The 18845-nt window shown below is 42.9% G+C and overlaps 1 protein-coding gene across 1 annotated transcript in view; it reads left to right on the top strand.

The window, feature by feature from the left end:
* The first annotated feature begins 2 nt into the window (after positions 1-2).
* The window catches only part of LOC132828396 (mitogen-activated protein kinase 13-like), an 80077-nt gene continuing 61234 nt past the window's right edge, over positions 3-18845 (top strand). The window contains exons 1-2 of the mRNA XM_060845467.1: positions 3-220; positions 441-570. Coding sequence (XP_060701450.1) covers positions 114-220; positions 441-570 — 237 coding nt within the window. The 5' untranslated portion in view covers positions 3-113. The remainder of the gene's footprint in view (positions 221-440; positions 571-18845) is intronic.

The following is an 18845-nucleotide window of genomic DNA, read 5'->3' as shown; positions in this document are numbered from 1 at the left end:
TTCGGCATTGCGAAACTTTTCTTACAGCCATTGTTTGGGGGAATTCTGGTGTTTGCATTCTGAGATTTGCACCCTTGCAGATTTTAATCACCATCCCCAAACAATCAGATAAAATGAATGCAGAACGCAGCCGTCACAACATCGAGAATACCGTGTGGGAAGTGCGGGACCGATACGTTAACCTTTCCCCAGTTGGATCCGGAGCCTATGGCACAGTTTGGTAAGTTTTTTTTGCAAAGGAGCTGTCAGCCTAGTTTTGGTGATTGGAGAAATGTGGGTTTGAGACAGATGTGTGTGAGTATTTGCTTTGCTTGTGCGCAGTGAGAAAAAAAGATAAATCTATTCTCTCAGCGTCCTCAAGAATTTCTCTTAATAGTGAAAGTGCTGATGGGATGAACAATAATAATACTCTTGTGTTATTTACTATCTGACATAAACAGCTCCGCAATTGACAGACGAACGGGGGACAAGGTCGCGATTAAGAAGTTGTACCGCCCATTTCAGTCTGAAATTTATGCTAAGAGAGCTTACCGAGAACTCAAACTGTTGAAGCATATGAAGCATGAAAATGTAAGTCTTCAGAGACCAATGTGAACAGCAGTCTCTCGCGTTTGGTGACGGCGCGGTGTGATTGTGCCTTGAATGGTTGATGATTGGGTTTTTTTAAGTAACATTGTAGCATGGTATTTGAAACAATTGGCTTTTCTCCAATGGGAAGGTAAATAACATTGAATGGCTTGACCCAGGCAGCACATCCCTCAGGACGATTTAGTGGCATCAATGAAGTTATGTGGTCTATCACTTTAGGGCCGCTGATATCCAAGAGACTAAAATTAATGGGAAACTATTTGTTTCTTTTAAACAAGAATCCACATTACTGTGTGACCAAATGCTGCCTAATCATGTCTCAACAACATCTATAAACTCAGTTTTACATTTCATAAAACCAGGTAGATCTAAATAGCTTTGATCATGCAGGATCACACCAATAAAGTATTACTTATAAACTCTTCCATTATGCAATGAAGTAAGATGCACAGAAATTCTTGTGGAAGTAAGTGGGGTTTGAGGGTCTTGATGAATGTCAGTCAGATTCCTTGACAACATTTGGGGAAAGGGCAGGGTAATACTAACGTCAGTGCCCTCGTGTCACTGCAATGTCATTAAAAACCCCTCATTAAAAGACTTGCATTCTTGAAACATTGGTTGGAACCCTACCAGGGAAGATGGTAATACAAAGCTGACGAAATGCTTGTTGTAAAAGCCCACCTGGTTCACTCATGTTCTTTAGGGAAGGAAATTGCCTTCCTTCCCTTGAGAAAGTGCGGTGTGAGGCGGAGGGATTTGGGAAAATGGTCTCAGGTGTGAGTGATAGGGGAAGGAAGTCAGGAATAGTGAAAGAGTGGGAGAAGGAAAATTGGGAAGAGGAGCTGCTGAACGAATGAGCAGAGGGGACAGCAGAATTGAGAAGAGGGGCTCAGGAGGAGTTTGGGAAGAAGAGGGGCTGATGTGTTTGATGGGGAGGGTATTAAAATGATGATTACAGTGGGTGGGGTGGGGTGGGGCGGGGCAGGGAGCTATACAGAACCTTCTGTCACCAGGGGATTTTGGAAAGCTTGGCTGTAACTGTACTATAACACTATTATAACAATAATAACACTCTGCAAGTCACTTGAAAACACAAATTTCCATGTGTGTGATTTTCATGCTAATCTATCAAATGTAAACTTTATATTCTGAATGTTACTGTATTATCGTATTGATATTTTGTTTTGGTCTAGGATCATGTTAAATTTCAAAGGAGTTGTCATTCATTTTTTTATTTTAATGTGAAAATATTATTTCCTGACCCAGAGCTGACACTCTTGAACAGTTTTCAAATCCAGCAATCAGGAATATACTGCACATTGTGGGGAGGAAAAGACTGCTCATGCAGGCTGAGCAGCAAAGCCCAACTACAAAAGCAAGGAGAACAAGTGAGAGCAGGATAAAGTGGAGCTGTGATTGGAGGAGCAGTGGGAGAAGAGGAGGAGGGATACCTGGAAGTGAGCACTGTGTGAGATGATGAGCCAAGCAAGGATTCAAAGCTCAGGAAGATCATTGCCTTTGGGGTCCCTCAGGAATCTTTCCATAGGCCCGTTTAAATTTCTTATTTTGTGCTGTCCCTTGAGAAATCATCTGAAGACCTCAGTATTCTCATTAATGTTGATGACAATCAAATCTAGCTCACCAGGCTTTCTTTCAACATTACCTCTGTGTTGTCAGGCTGCTTGACTGCAACAACCTTCACTAATTAACATTAAAAAGGCCCCTCTACAAACTTAGTTTCCTAACTATCAACTCTAGCCCCTCCCTGACTGCTGCTACATACTGTACTAGGGTTATTTGGTATCCTATTTAACAATAAGCTGAGTTTCCAATCCCACATCATCTCCATCACAAAGACCACATATTATCAGACTCAGTTATATGACTAGCCTCCGTTTCTGACTAAGTCCATTTGTTGATATCATCCATTGTATTGCACCATCAGACTCAATCAGTCTGTTTTCCTGTTGGGGAGATGGTGGTGTAATGGTAATATTGCTGGATCAGTAATCCCGATGACAGGGCAATGTTTTGGGAAAACTGGTTCAACTTCAGCAATGGCAACTGCTAAAATTTAAATTCAATTAATAAAATCTGGAATATTGAACTTGACTCACTGATGACTACTATGACAACTATCTTCAATTATCCACTATCCATGCCCCATCTAGTTCAATCATGTCCCTTTAAGGGAAGGAATTCTGCCACTACCCAGTCTAACATATAGAGATGTAGAGCATGGAAACAGACCCTTCAGTCCAACCCGTCCATGCCGACCAGATATCCCAATCCAACCTAGACCCACTTGCCAGCACCCAGCCCATATCCCACCAAACCCTTCCTATTCATATACTCATCCAGATGCCTTTTAAATGTTGCAGTTGTACCAGCCTCCACCATGTCCTCTGGCAGCCCATTCCATACATGTACCTCCCTCTGCGTGAAAAGTTGCCCCTTAGATCTCTTTCCCATTTTTACCCTCTCACCCTAAACCTATGCCCTCTTGTTCTGGAATCCCCCACCCCAGGGAAAATACTTTGTCTATTTATCCTATCCTTGCCCTTCATGATTTGAGAAAATTTATATGGTCACCACTCAGCCGACGACACTCCAGGCAAAACAGCCCCAGTGTATTCAACTTCTCCCTATAACTCAAATCTTCCAACCTGGCAACATCCTTGTAAATCTTTTCTGAACCCTTTAAGTTTGACAACATCCTTCCGATAGGAAGGAGACCAGAATTGCACGCAATATTCCAAATGAGACTTAACCAACATCCTGTACAGCTGCAACATGATCTCCCAACTCCTATACTCAATATTCTGACCAAAAGGAAAGCATGCCAGATGCCTTCTTCATTATCCTATCTACCTGCGACTCCACTTTCAAGGAGCTATGAACCTGCACTCCAAGGTCTCTTTGTTGAGCAACACTCCCGAGGACCTTACCATTAAGTGTATAAGTCCTGCTAAGATTTGCTTTCTCAAACTGCAGCACCTCGCATTTATCTGAATTAAACTGCATTTCCCACTCCTCAGCCCATTAGCCCATCTCATCAATATCCTGTTGTAATCTGAGGTAACCTTCTTCGCTGTCCACCAAACCTCCAATTTTAGTGTCATCTGCAAAATTACTAACTGTACTTCTTCTGTTCACATCCAAATCATTTATACGAATGACAAAAAGTAGTGGACCCAGCATCAATCTTGTGGCACTCCACTGGTCACAGGCCTCCAGTCTGAAAAACAACCCTCCACCACCTCCCTCTATCTTCTACCTTTTGAGCCAGTTCTGTATCCAAATGGCGAGTTCTCCCTGTATTCCATGAAATCTAACCTTGCTAATCATTTTCCCATGTGGAATCTTGTCGAACACCTTTTTGAAATCCATTTGGATCACATCCACTGCTCATTTCTCATCAATCCTCTTTGTTACTTCTTAACAAAACTCAGTCAAGTTAGTGAGACATGATTTCCCACACCTAAAGCCATGTTGACTATCCCTTGCCTTTCTAAATACATGTACATCCTGTCCCTCAGGATTCCCTCCAACAACTTGCCCACCCTTGACGTCAAGCTCATTGGTCTGTAGTTCCCTGGCTTGTCCTTACCACCTTTCTTAAATTGTGATACCACATTAGCCAACCTCCAGTCTTCTGGCACGTCACCCGTGACTATTGATGAAAGAAATATCCCAGCAAGGGGCTCAGTGATCACTTCCCTCTATACCTGATTCCAGATCGACAGCATTGTGGTTGTATCTTATTTACTATCTCTAATGGTCCTACAAGCCACTAGGTTCACAGGCAATTAGAGATAGGCAAGAATTGCTGGCCTTGACAATGATGCTCTCATCACGTGAAAAAAATGCTGCCTGACCTGCTGTGCTTTTCCAGCACCACACTCACAACTTGAATCTCCAGCATCTGCCGTCCTCACTTTCTCCATTCTCAATTTTTATCTAATTGCTCTTCTGTAAAGTATCTTGGAAATCTTCATGATATTAAATGTGCCATTTAAATGCAACTTATTTCATGAGTTTAGATTAGATTAGATTAGATTACTTACAGTGTGGAAACAGGCCCTTCAGCCCAATAAGTCCACACCGACCCTCCGATGAGCAACTCACCCAGACCCATTTCCCTACATTTACCCCTTCACCTAACACTATGGGCAATTTAGCATGGCCAATTCACCTAATCTGCCCATTTTTGGATTGTGGGAGGAAATCAGAGCACCCGGAGGAAACCCACGCAGACACGGGGAGAATGTGCAAACTCCAGTCAGTCAGTTGCCTGAGGTGGGAATTGGACACGGGTCTCTGGCGCTGTGAGACAGCAGTACTAACCACTGTGCCACCGTGCCGCCTGCTTCGTTTTTTTTTAAGAATCGCAGCAATGTTAAGCTAAATGCCTCTTCTGTGTTATTCCTAATTTTTTTTTTGTGAATTAAGTTCAGATGTTGTTTGGAGATAGGGTATTGGAGAATATTTCTGTGAGAATTAAGAGGAAGGAGGTGTGCAGAATTGATTCCAGGGAAGAAAACAGTGAAGTTGGGGGTAACCATTAAATCCAGAAATTTTCCTTTCATCCAGGAAACTGAAACTCTGGTCAGAACTAGAGTGTTACTGAAGCTGAAACAACATGAGAAGTAAAGATCAGTATTAGCTCAGCAGGGAATTGCTGCAGTGTGGGAAGGACTGTAAAATGATGATAATTACTGTAAAATTTGAACAGCAAAATGGCAGATAAGGATCTAGCAGCTGATTTTTTTTTACAGTGCAGTCCAGTATAGACCTGTAGTCTTGATGTCCAGGAATTTTGAAACAAAATTTCAGACACATGGCAGATTTCCCCTTCAAGCAAAAAACTCGAGTTGGACCATTTCCAGAAAATACATTTCAAAGGATATATTTCAACTGCATTTATGGGTGGCATGGTGGTACAGTGGTTAGCACTGCTGCCTCACTGAGCCAGAGACCCGGGTTCAATTCAATGTGTGGAGTTCGCACATTCTCCCCGTGTCTGCGTGGGTTTCCTCCGGGTGCTCTGGTTTCCTCCCACAATCCAAAAATGTGCAGGTTAGGTGAATTGGCCATGCTAAATTGTCTGTAGTGTTAGGTGTAAGGGTAAATTTTGGGCTTGTGGGCCGAAGGGCCTGTTTCCACACTATAAGTAATCTAATCTAAACTCATGAAAATTAAATAAAATAATTAAGTCAATCTTCTCTTGAATAAAATATTCTCTTGTCTCAAGTGCTCATTAATATTTCAAAGTAAACATCCTCACGACATTTAATCCTGTCACTTGTTCATGAAACTGTCATTCAAACAAATAAAAACTGTTAAATCTATGTGAAACTCAAAGCACAGTGTCCAGATAACACATTATAATCAGATTCTCCATACTGTTAAATACAGTATATAAGGATATATAATCCACTATATCGATTGCATTTACATATTTACACAGTGGTGATCAATTTAATGGTCATTTGACTTCTAAGATTTATTAGCAAGTGACAAGTATGAGATACTTTCTCCTTTTGCCTATCTCCTGACCACAAGATGTACTTTTGAAAAAAAGTAAGTTTTAACACAATGAGTGATATAGCTTTTAAGAACAGACATAAACAAGACTTTCTGGCATGCTTAAAGAAGAGGATAAAAGTTTGTTATGTACTACACCCAGAACATAATCTCAACAAAAATCCATTACTTGTCCACATTGCCACACAGAAGGAAAGATGATCACAGAAAGTAGGTTTCTAAATTTTTGGCCACGAGCAAATCTTGAAGTTGTGCCCTTCAAATTCAAGGAGAAAGTGAGGTCTGCAGATGCTGGAGTATCAGAGCTGAAAATATGTTGCTGGAAAAGCGCAGCAGGTCAGGCAGCATCCAAGGAACAGGAAATTCGACGTTTCGGGCATAAGCCTGACGAAGGGCTTATGCCCGAAACGTCGAATTTCCTGTTCCTTGGAAACTGCCTGACCTGCTGCGCTTTTCCAGCAACACATTTTCAGCCCTTCAAATTCAAGTTTGGTTCATTATTATAGATACTATGGACCTCTCAAATTTTAAATTTAATGTTGATCTCGCTCTTTGTGTACCTTCTCTGCAACTATAACATTGTTCTGTTACCCTAATGCATTTTGCAAGATATGATTTGTCTGTACTGCACACACAAAATTTCACTGTATCTAGATGCCTGTGACAATAAAAATCAAATCAAATCAAAAAGATAAGCAGGCATTTTAATACGGACTCTGGAGAGCCTCACTGTATACCTTCTTCTAGTCTAAAAAACAACTGTTTCCCTAATCTATTTCTTGTTATTCAATTAATTTTATTTCCTTATTGTCACTGTCCTTTCAATTCCACGGGCTTCAACTTTACTGACAACCCTGATATGTGCTACTTTATCAATTGATTTTTGAAAGACCATTATGCCACATGAACTGCTTCGCTTTTCTTACTCCTCTCTATGAACGTATCACAAATTCAATCAAATTAATTAAATATAATTTGCCTTAATAAACCCATGCTGGTTTCCTCATTTAATCTACATTTATGTAAGGGATTGTTAATTTGTCCCAGAATATCATTTCTAAAATCTTTCCTACCAGTGAGGTTAATCTGACTGGGCTAACATTGCTGTCTTTATCCTTGCACTCTTTTTTGAATAAGTTGCAGCATGGTAACAGTTGTTTAGTCCTCCGCCACCACTTCTGTACCTAACACAGATTGAAAGATTATGGCACTGTCTCTGCAACTTCCACCCTTACTTCGCTGAGTATCCTCAGAAGCTTCAGATCTGATGATTTATTAACTTGATGTACAACTTGTCTCATTTGTCACTTCATGTATTATAGCTTAAATGAATGGGCATGGAAATGGTATATGGAGCCAAAAAAGTGTTGTATGCAAGAATGCTCACTTTGGTAGGAAGAATAGAAATGCATAATATTTTCTAAACTATTTTCTAAATCTCTTAAGTGTTAGGCTTTAGGTGTCCTTGTACATGAAGCACAAAGCTAGCATGAAGATATGCCAATCAATTTGGCAAGCAAAAGATCTGTTGTCTTTTTGGAGGAATTTGGTGTAGAAGTGTAAGGAAGTGTTGCTGCAATTTCACATGGCTTTGGTGAGACTGCACCTGAAGTAGGACAAACAATTTTGATCACTTTATCTGAGAAGGAGTGTTTGCACCTGAGAGAGATTGCAACACAAGTCCACTGGATTGATTCCTGGATTGTGAGGGTTATCCCATTCAAAAAGCGTGAGTGGAATAGGCCTGTATTTTCTGGCATCTATAAAAATGAAAGGCAATTTCATTAAAACACAAGTTTCTGATGAGGCATGATCAGGTTGATGCTGAGAGATGGATCTCCCTTGCTGAAGAACCTAAGCCTAGGGGAGTAGTCTCATTGAGCATATTTGAGAATGGACTCAATAGATTTTGAAATCTAAAGAAATGAAAGGATATAGATATCATATGGGATAAGTAAATTTAAGGTTGTAGATCAGCATGATCTTAATGAATGAAGACTAGTCTTGAGGGGGTTCTTACTCCTGCTCCAATTTTTACATTCTTATTTCTCGAAGTTTGCACGCTGTTTGTGAAACATTATACTGTTGATGACTTAGGTTTAACCAGTATTTTCTGTTCTCTATAACCACTTATGTGCATGATTGAAACTTAAAAGAATATAGCACTACAGGAGGTTGTAGGAAACACGGAATGACCTCATTGTCATTCAGTTTGTGTCATGTTGTTTTTATATCTTGTGCACACCTTGTCCTACTTGGAAGCTGTGTAATCTGGGATAGGTCAGAAACTGGATAAAGTATCCAGATCAATTAAATGGACAATGTGGAAAATCTCTCTCCTGCCCATTTGGGCAATCAAACTACAATTCAGGAGCTCACTCTTAAGTTTATTAATTTTATAGTGTAACCTAAATACTGTGTGAAATTATCATTGTCCCAATTAGAATTTGATCCAGCTGTTGCTTGAAGATACCCAAAGAATTAGTATTCATTATACATGTCTGGAACTTATTCTTGAGATCTAAAAGAACCTGCTAACAACGGAACGGCACGATAACTCACAGCGCCAGAACCCAGGTTTGATCCCTGCCTTGGGTGACTGTCTGTGTGGAGTTTGCACACTTTCTCTTGTCTACGTGGGTTTCCTCCGGGTGCTCCAGTTTCCTCCCACAATCCAAAGATGTACAGGTCAGGGTGAATTGACCATGCTAAATGGCCCATAGTATTATGTGCCATAGTCTGGAGTAAATATAGGTTATGGGAATGGATCTGGATGGGTTACTCTTCAGAGTATCGGTATGGATTTCTTGGGTCGAAGCGCCTGTTTCCATACTGTAGGGAATCTAAGAATCCAGTTAGGCCTGACTTTGTATATCCTTTAGGAATATCCCAGGTTTCACCCTAACCTCCAATTAAACAAAATACTACGCCAATATAATCAAATCCCTTCTTAGAAAAATCACTCAAATCACTCTAAAACTGCATTGCTTCAGAGGCTTGGCCTCTTTTAGCCAATCTAGATAATTATGATTTAAACTGGGAATTAATCTTATGGTCCTCCTCTAGACCCTCTGCAAAGCTGCAATATGATCCAGATATGTGAGGAGATTGAAACTTAACCCAGCAGCCTGAGACCCAACCAAGGTCTTGTTTTCTCATCAATGTGTGCTGTGTTTACTTTGTTTGCTAATAATTGCAACAAATGACATTATACACTTCATTTATTTTGGCCATCATGTTTTATTTCACGATGTATGTAAAATATTTTGCATAAGATTTGTGCTGTTCTTATTACAAGATGTTGTCAAAATTGTCAATGATACAAAGCAATGATACTCGGCACCGCCCTCTTGAACTGTCCTATCTGTTCATCTTCTTTCCCACCTATTCACACCATCTTCCTCTCTGACCTATCACCATCACCCCACCTTCATCTACCTATCGCATTCCCAGCTGTCTTCACCCAGCCCCACCCCTTCCCATTTTTCTCTCGGCCCCCTTGGGCCTCCCCCACATTTCTGATGAAGAACTTATGCTCAAAATGTCAACTCTCCTGCTCCTCGGATGTTGCCTGACCGGCTGTACTTTTCCAGCACCACACTTTTTGACTCCGATCTCTAGCATCTGCAGTCCTCACTTTCACGAAGTTGATTATAACCTTACTGCGAAGACTCTCCTCCTCCCTCTACAAGGATCTCAGTGATTCTTTCTCTAACTGTTCCCCCCAGGGCGTCTCCTCTGCCCTGAAGCTCTTCAGCCATGTCCTGAAGCAGACTCACTACCACAGCCACGTCTCCTTCCTCAGTGCCTGCCTATAGAACGGACTCCAAACTACACTCAGACCATCACAATTTGGACCTGACCAGGACAACGACTATCTACAGCAAATCCAAAGCCTCCAGAAATGGTTCTCCCTCCAGATTCTCTGCTCGAGGCTCATAGCCATGCGCCGCCACCTACTCTCCCTGCAGTCAGCCTTACCCCAGCCATGCTCTCACAGACCTACAAAGGAGTTTTGCTGTTCTTCATTCTTAGAAGAATCCACATACACAATAAATACTTTCTCTCCAGCATATCAGACATCAAGGAACATAAATGCATCAAACTTTTATGTACTTACCTTTAAACTCGGGATTACTCAATCATCCCAAAGCCTTCTCACAGACTCCGGAAGAACTTGGACGCTATTAGCCACACGACCTCTACAGCTACCACCACCATGACTACCAATGACTTCACTTCCACCCCCAACTCTCCACAGACCACAGCTACCGCTGACTATACCGCCTCCATGATTGCCATCAGGACAACTGCCTCCGTGATCACTGCAGGAACTACCACCCCTGAAACCACCACAAAGTCTACCAGGCACGTGAATTCTGACCCTGTAGTTGCTGCTGCCTCAGCCACTTCTGCCCCCACTGACATCACTCATCAGAACACTGCTAATGAACAGGCAGCCACCACTGAAGACATTGCGAGCATCACATGGAATGTCACTTCCACCTGCCGCGGATGCCACTGAATGCACGGCTTCCGTCCCGACCCCCAAAGCGTGCATCACTTCCTTTGGTGGTGTCACCCTTGATACCATAACCACACTCACTCCAGAGACACCCCCAACATCAGCCCCACACCAGGTACTTGCCCCTACAGCCTTGGCATGTTTTTAATCATTCTCCCCCAGACCTCCCTCTCACTGAGGATGAACGATCGGTCCTCAGTAAAGGCCTCACCTTCATCCCTCTATGCTCCTGGATCAATGAATTCAACACGTGTTGCAACATCGAACTTTGCTTTTGCTGCCTTCGCCTCCATGCTTACTTTTTCCATCAGGACTCCGCCCACCCTCCAAGGACCCTTCTCCCACCTCCAACCCACCCCATCCACCTGGACACCCTCTGTTGATCTGTTACTTACCCTCAATCTCTTCATTTCCAACTGCCGCTGTGACATTGACTGCCTCAACCTCTCCACTTCCTCACCCACTCCAACCTCTCACCATCGCAACGCACAGCCCTCCACTTCTTCCGGTCCAACGCCAATCCCAACCTTACCATCAAACCAGCAGACAAGGAGGGGCACAGTGATAGTTTGGTGCACCAACCACTACACTGCTGAAGTCAGGTGCCAACTTGCGGACACCTCCTCCTACTGCTCCCTCAACTGTGACCTCACCTCCCATCATCAAACCATCTACAACCAGACTATCCACAACCTCATTGGCTCAGGGGCTTTCTCACCAACACCCTCCAGCCTTATGTCCTGGAACCCCACACCACCTGGTTCTACCTCTTCCTCAAAATTCACAAACCTGACTGCCCCGGTCGACCCATTGTCTTCGCCTGCTCCTGCCCCACCCGAACTTATCTCTGCATAACTTGACACCGTCCTGTTCCCCTTTGTCTAGGATCTCCCTACATACATTCGAGACACCACCCATACTCTCCACCTACTCCATGACTTTCGGTTCCCTGGCCCCCAGTGCCTCATTTTCACCATGGATATCCAGTCCCTGTACACGTCCATCCGCCATGATGAAGGCCTTCAAGCCGTCCATTTCTTCCTTTCCCACCGACCCCATCAGAACCCTTCTACTGACACACTCATTCGATTGGCTGAACTAGTCCTAACCCTCAACAATTTGTCCTTTGAATCCTCCCATTGCCTCCAGACCAAAAGGGTAGCCATAGGCACCTGCGTGGGCCCCAGCTATACCTGCCTCTTCCTCGGGTATGTGGAACAGTCCATCTTCCGCAACTACACCAGCACCATTCCTCACCTTTTCCTCCGTTACATCAATGACTGTATTGGCACCACCTCATGGTCCCACGAGGAGGTTGAACAGCTTATCAGCTTCACAAATACCTTTCACCCTCACTTCAAGTTCGCCTGGACTATCTCAGACATTTCCCTCCCCTTCCAGGACGTCTCCATCTCCATTTCCGGCGACCGACTCAAAACAGACATCAACTTCAAATCCACTAACTCCCACGGTTACCTGGATTACACCTCCTCTCATCCTACCTCCTGTGAAAACATTATCCCTTACTCCCAATTTCTCCATCTCTGCTGCATCTGCTCCCAGGAGGACCAATTCCACCACAGAATACACCAGATGGTCTCCTTCTTCAAGGAATGCAGTTTCCCCTCCCATGTGGTCGATGACGCCCTCCAGTGCATCTCCACCACCTCCCGCATTCACCTCCTCCCTGGAACCCTACCCCTCTAATCGCAACAAGGACAGAGCCCCCCACCACCACCCTGGCCCTCACCTGCTACCCTATCAACCTCCGAATACAGCGCATCATCCTCCGCCATTTTCGTCACCTACAAACAGACAGCACCACCAGAGATATATTTCCCTCCCCACCCCTATCTGCATTTCGCAGATACCATTCCCTCTGCAACTCCCTTTTTAGATCCATGCCCCCCACCAACCCACCATCCACTCTTGGCACCTTCCCTTGCACCGCAAGAGGTGCAAAACCTGCGTCCACACCTCCCGCTTTCCCTCAATCCAAAGTTCTAAATGATCCTTCTCCATCCGGCAGAGATTTTCCTGACCTCTACACACATCATGCACTGTATCCATTGCTCCCGATGTGGTCTCCCTACATTGGGGAGACAGGATGCCAACTTGCAGAATGCTTCAGAGAATAACTCTGGGACACGCTCAATTAACAATCCCATCGCCTTGTGGCCGAACACTTCAACTCTCCCTCCCACTCTGCTAATGACATGCAAATCCTGGACCTCCTCCACTGCCAGATCCTAGCCACCTGATGCCTGGAGGAAGAATGCTTCATCTTCCACCTTGGGCTGCTCCAACCACAAGGGATCAAAGTTGATTTCTCTAGTTTCCTCATCTCCCCTCCCCCCACCTTATCCCAGATCCACCCCTCCAACTCAGCACCACCCTCTTGAACTGTCCTACCTGTCCATCTTCTTGCCCACCTATCCGCTCCACCCTCCACTACAACCTACCAGCATCACCCCTCCACCTTCATCTATCTAACATATCCCCAGCTACCTTCTCCCTAGCTCCATCCATCTCCCATTTATCTCTCAGCCTCCTTGGCCTACCTCCTCATTCCTGGTGAAGAGCTTATGCTTGAAACGTCGACTATCCTGCTCCTCGGATGCTGTTTGACCGGCTGTGCTTTTCTAGCACTACACTTTTTGACAATGATACAAAACAAGTCACTTATTGTAGCGTCTAAAGTAAAAATGCTTTAAACAAAAGCTTCCTTTCAAATGGTTTCATCTTTATTCTTCAAGACACACTTGCACGATCTAAATTTTCTTTATTCCATTTAGATTAGATTACTTAGATTAGATTTGATTAGATTACTTACAGTGTGGAAACAGGAATTTAGTTGCAGAGAAATAGGTTTCAGACAATTCAGTACTTGTTAGAACAGTGCTGTTTTGTTCTACAATAAGGTTTCATATATTGAATATTTGCTTGGAGTAAGTTAGTGGCAGGAAATGTCTGCTTATTGGGAAATTCAGCAATGCAATTGAGAACCGGTGAAATACAATCTTGTGTGTTTCTCGTGGTATGTTGATTTTTCTGTGGGCACGCTGTCCTATACAAGCAGTCCAGTTGCAGTGTGACATCCAAGCAGCAATCTAGATTTGTTAAAACATTTTCAATTCAACTCATCATAAGACATACTGGGTTACATTTCTTTGTTTCCTCGAGTGTGCTGTGAAGGAAGGGGTTAGAAGCAGATAAGATAGTAACATTTAACAGGTATTTGGACAGACACATGAACAAACAGGGAATCAAAGGCTACAGACTGTGTTCAGGCAGATGGAATTAGATTAAAATGGCATCATGGCTGGCATAGGCATGGTGGACTGAAAAGCCTGTTCTTGCACTATACCTTTCAATGTTCAATGCCAACAGAGTGGAAGACGTCAAGATAGCTTGTCATATAATAATAAATGTATTGCTTCAAGAGCTTTGCAGTGTCAGCAAATATTAACTTCTGCCCCATAGAGATGATTTTGGCTTCCATCTGAAAGTAATGCATCTATTGTCGTCAATTCAACTTGGATTTCAGCCTCCTGAAGTACAGGTGCAAATCACTAATCTGGAGAAAGCACTTGGTTAATATTCTTCTAAGAGATTCTTATGTTCCCATTTTTCCCTATGCTATTTTAATTTGACAATTTGACAGATCAATTCTGCATATACAAGCATAACATTGAGTTTTTTTGGCAGGAAGTCTCAATTACTACAGCTATAAACATTAAAAAGTTTTAGAAAGTCAAAACAATGTTATTTAAATGTGACCTTCAAAGCCTCTGTACCAAATAGATTTTTCTGTATTCACATCTTTGAGAAAGAGTTAGTTGCATTACCGAAAAACCTTATTAAGACCATAAGACCATAAGACATAGGAGTGGAAGTAAGGCCATTCGGCCCATCGAGTCCACTCTGCATTCAATCATGGCTGATGGGTATTTCAACTCCACTTACCCGCATTCTCCCCGTAGCCCTTAATTCTTCGAGACATCAAGAATCTATCAATCTCTGCCTTGAAGACATTTAGCGTCCCGGCCTCCACTGCACTTTACGGCAATGAATTCCACAGGCCCACCACTCTCTGGCTGAAGAAATGTCTCCGCATTTAGGTTCTGAATTGACCCCCTCCATTTTTAAGGCTGTGTTCACGGGTCCTAGTCTCCTCGCCTAACGGAAACAATTTCCTAGCGTCCACCCTTTCCAAGCCATGTATTATCTTGTAAGTTTCTATTAGATCTCCCCTTAATCTTCTAAACTCCAATGAATACAATCCCAGGATCCTCAGCCATTCCTCATATGTTAGACCAACCATTCCAGGGATCATCCGTGTGAATCTCCGCTGGACACGCTCCAGTGCCAGTATGTCCTTCCTGAGGTGTGGGGACCAAAACTGGACACAGTACTCCAAATGGGGCCTAACCAGAGCTTTATAAAGTGTCAGTAGCACAACGGTGCTTTTATATTCCAACCCTCTTGAGATAAGTGACAACATTGCATTCGCTTTCTTAATCACGGACTCAACCTGCATGTTTACCTTTAGAGAATCCTCGACTAGCACTCCCAGATCCCTTTATACTTTGGCTTTACGAATTTTCTCACCATTTAGAAAGTAGTCTATGCTTTTATTCTTTTTGCCAAAGTGCAAGACCTCGCATTTGCTCACGTTGAATTCCATCAGCCATTTCCTGGACCACTCTCCCAAACTGTCTAGATCCTTCTGCAGCCTCCCCACTTCCTCAGTACTACCTGCCTGTCCACCTAACTTCGTATCAACGGCAAACTTCGTGAGAATGCCCCCACTCCCTTCATCCAAATCATTAATATATAATGTGAACAGCTGCGGCCCCAACACTGAACCGTGCGGGACACCGCTTGTCACCGGCTGCCATTCCGAAAAAGAACCTTTTATCCCAACTCTCTGCCTTCTGTCAGACAGCCAATCCTCAATCCATACCAGTAGCTCACTTCGAACACCAGGGGCCCTCACCTTGCTCAGCAGCCTCCCGTGTGGTACCTTATCAAAGGCCTTTTGGAAGTCTAGGTAGACCACATCCACTGGGTTTCCCTGGTCTAACCTACTTGTCATCTCTTCAAAGAATTAAATTGTAGTCATATTGTTGATGGCATAGACTGCTGTTGTCTGCACCCAAGATCTTGTAGCATTTTAATCAGAAATGTGAAATTTTCCAATGTTAATTTAAAGGAAATCTAAATTTAATTAATGCTATGCACTACTTAGGGATTATATGTATGTTCCCTTCTTGACTGTGAACAGCCATGTCGTTCTGAAACTGCCCAAGTACTGCACTTGACTTTGGTCATGCCTGGTTAAATAATGTGTACTGGCCATTCTTCAGTTTTTAGAAATAGATCACGATTTTTGAGGGGAACAGTGTGAAATAAAAATGATCCATATCTATATTCTAACAACTTTCTATTCATTGAGGGATTAGTCACCAAAGCTCCTTAGGCATTTGATAATGGAATCATGGAAACCCTAAAGTGTGGGAGCAGGCAGTTTGGCCCTTTGAATCCACACTCAGAGCATCGAAGAGCTTCCCACTCAGAACCACCCCCCTCCCTATCCCTGTAACCCTGCATTTCCCATGACTAATCCTCCTAATCTACACATCCCTGGATACTGTGGACAATTCAACATGGCTAACCCACCTAACCTGTGCATCTTTGGACTGTGGGAGGAAATCGGAGCACCAGGAAGAACCCATGCAGACATGCCGAGAATGTGCACCCTCCACATGGACAGTCACCTGAGGCTGGAATCGAAGCCAGGTCCTTGTCCTGGGAGGCAGCAGCGCTAACCCCTGAGCCACCATGCCACCCAAATGTGAAAGTTCAGCCTTAGCTCCACATTTCACAAGGGTTAATTTCTTAAGACAGAACTTTTATTTCTCTCTACAAAGTTTTGTTTCACAAGTAAAATAATGCATCCGATGTAAGGTATGGTTAAGTAAAATACCAGGCACGAACTGTGAATTGCATAGAAATTCCTGTGGCTTCTTATAACTACTTGATGCTTTGCTGATTGTGAAACAATATTAGAAATTGAATTCATGCCATAGACTACACTACTTCTGAAAAGCAAATGAGCTAATGCAATGTTCCTTTGCATTTGAAACCTGACCCATTGGGAGCAATCTGTACCAGTTCCTGTGTTGTGCCTACTTGTGCCCTGGTCAGGAGCAAAAAAAGATATTTCTCCTTGGACCCCCTGGTCAGATTATTAAATGGAAGTGCTGAGAATTGACTGCCTTCACATCTGGTATGTGCTGACTGAAAGAGACAGCTGAAGTGAGAATTTCTAAATTCATGTTGACAGGCAAAAGTGCATAGAAGTGGCATTCAGGAGAATGCAAGCTTCTTATCAGTATGCATAGTGAAAAATTCAAGAGCTATAATATGTTTAGAAACAACTGTCTTTGACCTCCTGCAATCTCCTCTGTTTTCTGCACATTTTGCCAAGCCACCTAATTTAGCAACAACAGCAAACTTTATATTAATCCTCTTGGGCTTATGTTTAAATGAAAGGGCAGCATTAATGGAGCCAAATTGATAGGTATTTCAGTAAGTCAGTGCAGACACAGTGAGCCAAATGTCCTCCTACTATGCTATACCATTCCATGATTTTATTTTGAAAAAGAGGTCCCTGGGTAACTTACTACCCACATCCAGTCAAACTCAAGAGCATTTATACATTCCAAGTTTATTTCCTGCTTGCAGCCCATTTCACTAAATTGGTCATTTTCTTTTTTAAAAAAGAAACATTTTCACAAGTTTCATATTTGACTCTTTTTCAACTACCTTCTGAAAGCACATAACACATACCTCTTGACTCCTTTATCCCCTAGAAATCTATCTTTTACTTTATTAAATATGTTCAGTGAATTGGTTTCCTTGTCGTTCTGTGGCAGAGAAATCAACAGGTTCACCAACCCTTCTTAGGGAAGAAATATTTCTTTACCTTAGTCCAAAATAGCCTACTACTTAAGATCATGATCCTTTGCTCTGTGCCCACCAGCAATGGGAAAGGTCATCCCTGCATAACGTCTGTGTAGCCCTCACAGAATGTGAAATGTTTTAATTGGATCCCCTCTCATCCATCTACATCCCAGTGAATACAAGCCCTTTCAACATAATCTCTCCTCCTTTGCTGAATTCTAAATTGCTTCCAGTACTCAGACTTGTTTTTCTTTTCAAGCAACTTTATACAACTTCACTTTAAATCTAATGCTATCCTTAATTCCTTTTGTTAACCAAAGTTGGGTCACTTTCCTGTTGTGTTCTTTTGTCCAAAAGGAATGTATACCTGATTTAATATATGCATTCATTAAATATTAACATTATCTGTCTACTGTCATGCCTTTCAATAAAATTACTCAGTCAAAAGTGGATAAATCCCCAGGACCTGATCAGGTGTACCCTAGAACTCTGTGGGAAGCTAGGGAAGTGATTGCTGGGCCCATTGCTGAGATATTTGAATCATTGATAGTCACCACTGAGGTGATGGAAGACTGGAGGTTGGCTAATGTGGCATCACTATTTAACAAGGGTGATAAGGAAAAGCCAGGGATCTATACACTGGTGAGCCTGACGTTGGTGGCAGACATGTTGTTGGAGCGAATCCTAAGAGACAGAATGTACATGTATTTGGAAAGGCATGGATTGATTTGGGATAGTCAACATGGCTTTGTGCGCGGGAAATCATGTCTCACAAACCTGGTTGAGTTTTTTGAAGAAGTAACAAAGACGATTGATGAGGGCAGAGCAGTAGACTTCAGTAAGGCGTTCTACAAGGTTCCCCATGGGAGACCAGTTAACAAGGTTAGATCTCATGGAATACAAGGCGAACTAGTCATTTGGATATAGAACTAGCTCAAAGGTAGAAGACAGAAGCTAGTGGTGGAAGGTTATTTTCCAGACTAGAGGCCTGTGACCAGTGGAGTGCCACACGGATCGGTGTTGAGTCCACTACATTCGTCATTTATGTAAATGATTTGGATGTGAGCGTAAGAGGTATAGTTAGTAAGTTTGCAGATGACACCAAAATTGGAGTTGTAGTGGACAACGAACAAGGTTACCCAGATGGGCCAATGGGCTGAGGGGTGGCAGATGGAGCTTAATTTAGATAAGTGCGAGTTGTTGCATTTTGGGAAAG

The sequence above is a fragment of the Hemiscyllium ocellatum genome, chromosome 26 (genome assembly GCF_020745735.1).
Source record: "Hemiscyllium ocellatum isolate sHemOce1 chromosome 26, sHemOce1.pat.X.cur, whole genome shotgun sequence".
Taxonomy (NCBI): domain Eukaryota; kingdom Metazoa; phylum Chordata; class Chondrichthyes; order Orectolobiformes; family Hemiscylliidae; genus Hemiscyllium; species Hemiscyllium ocellatum.
The sequence above is the reverse complement of the archived record's forward strand: the minus strand, read 5'-3'. Positions and strand labels throughout refer to the sequence as shown.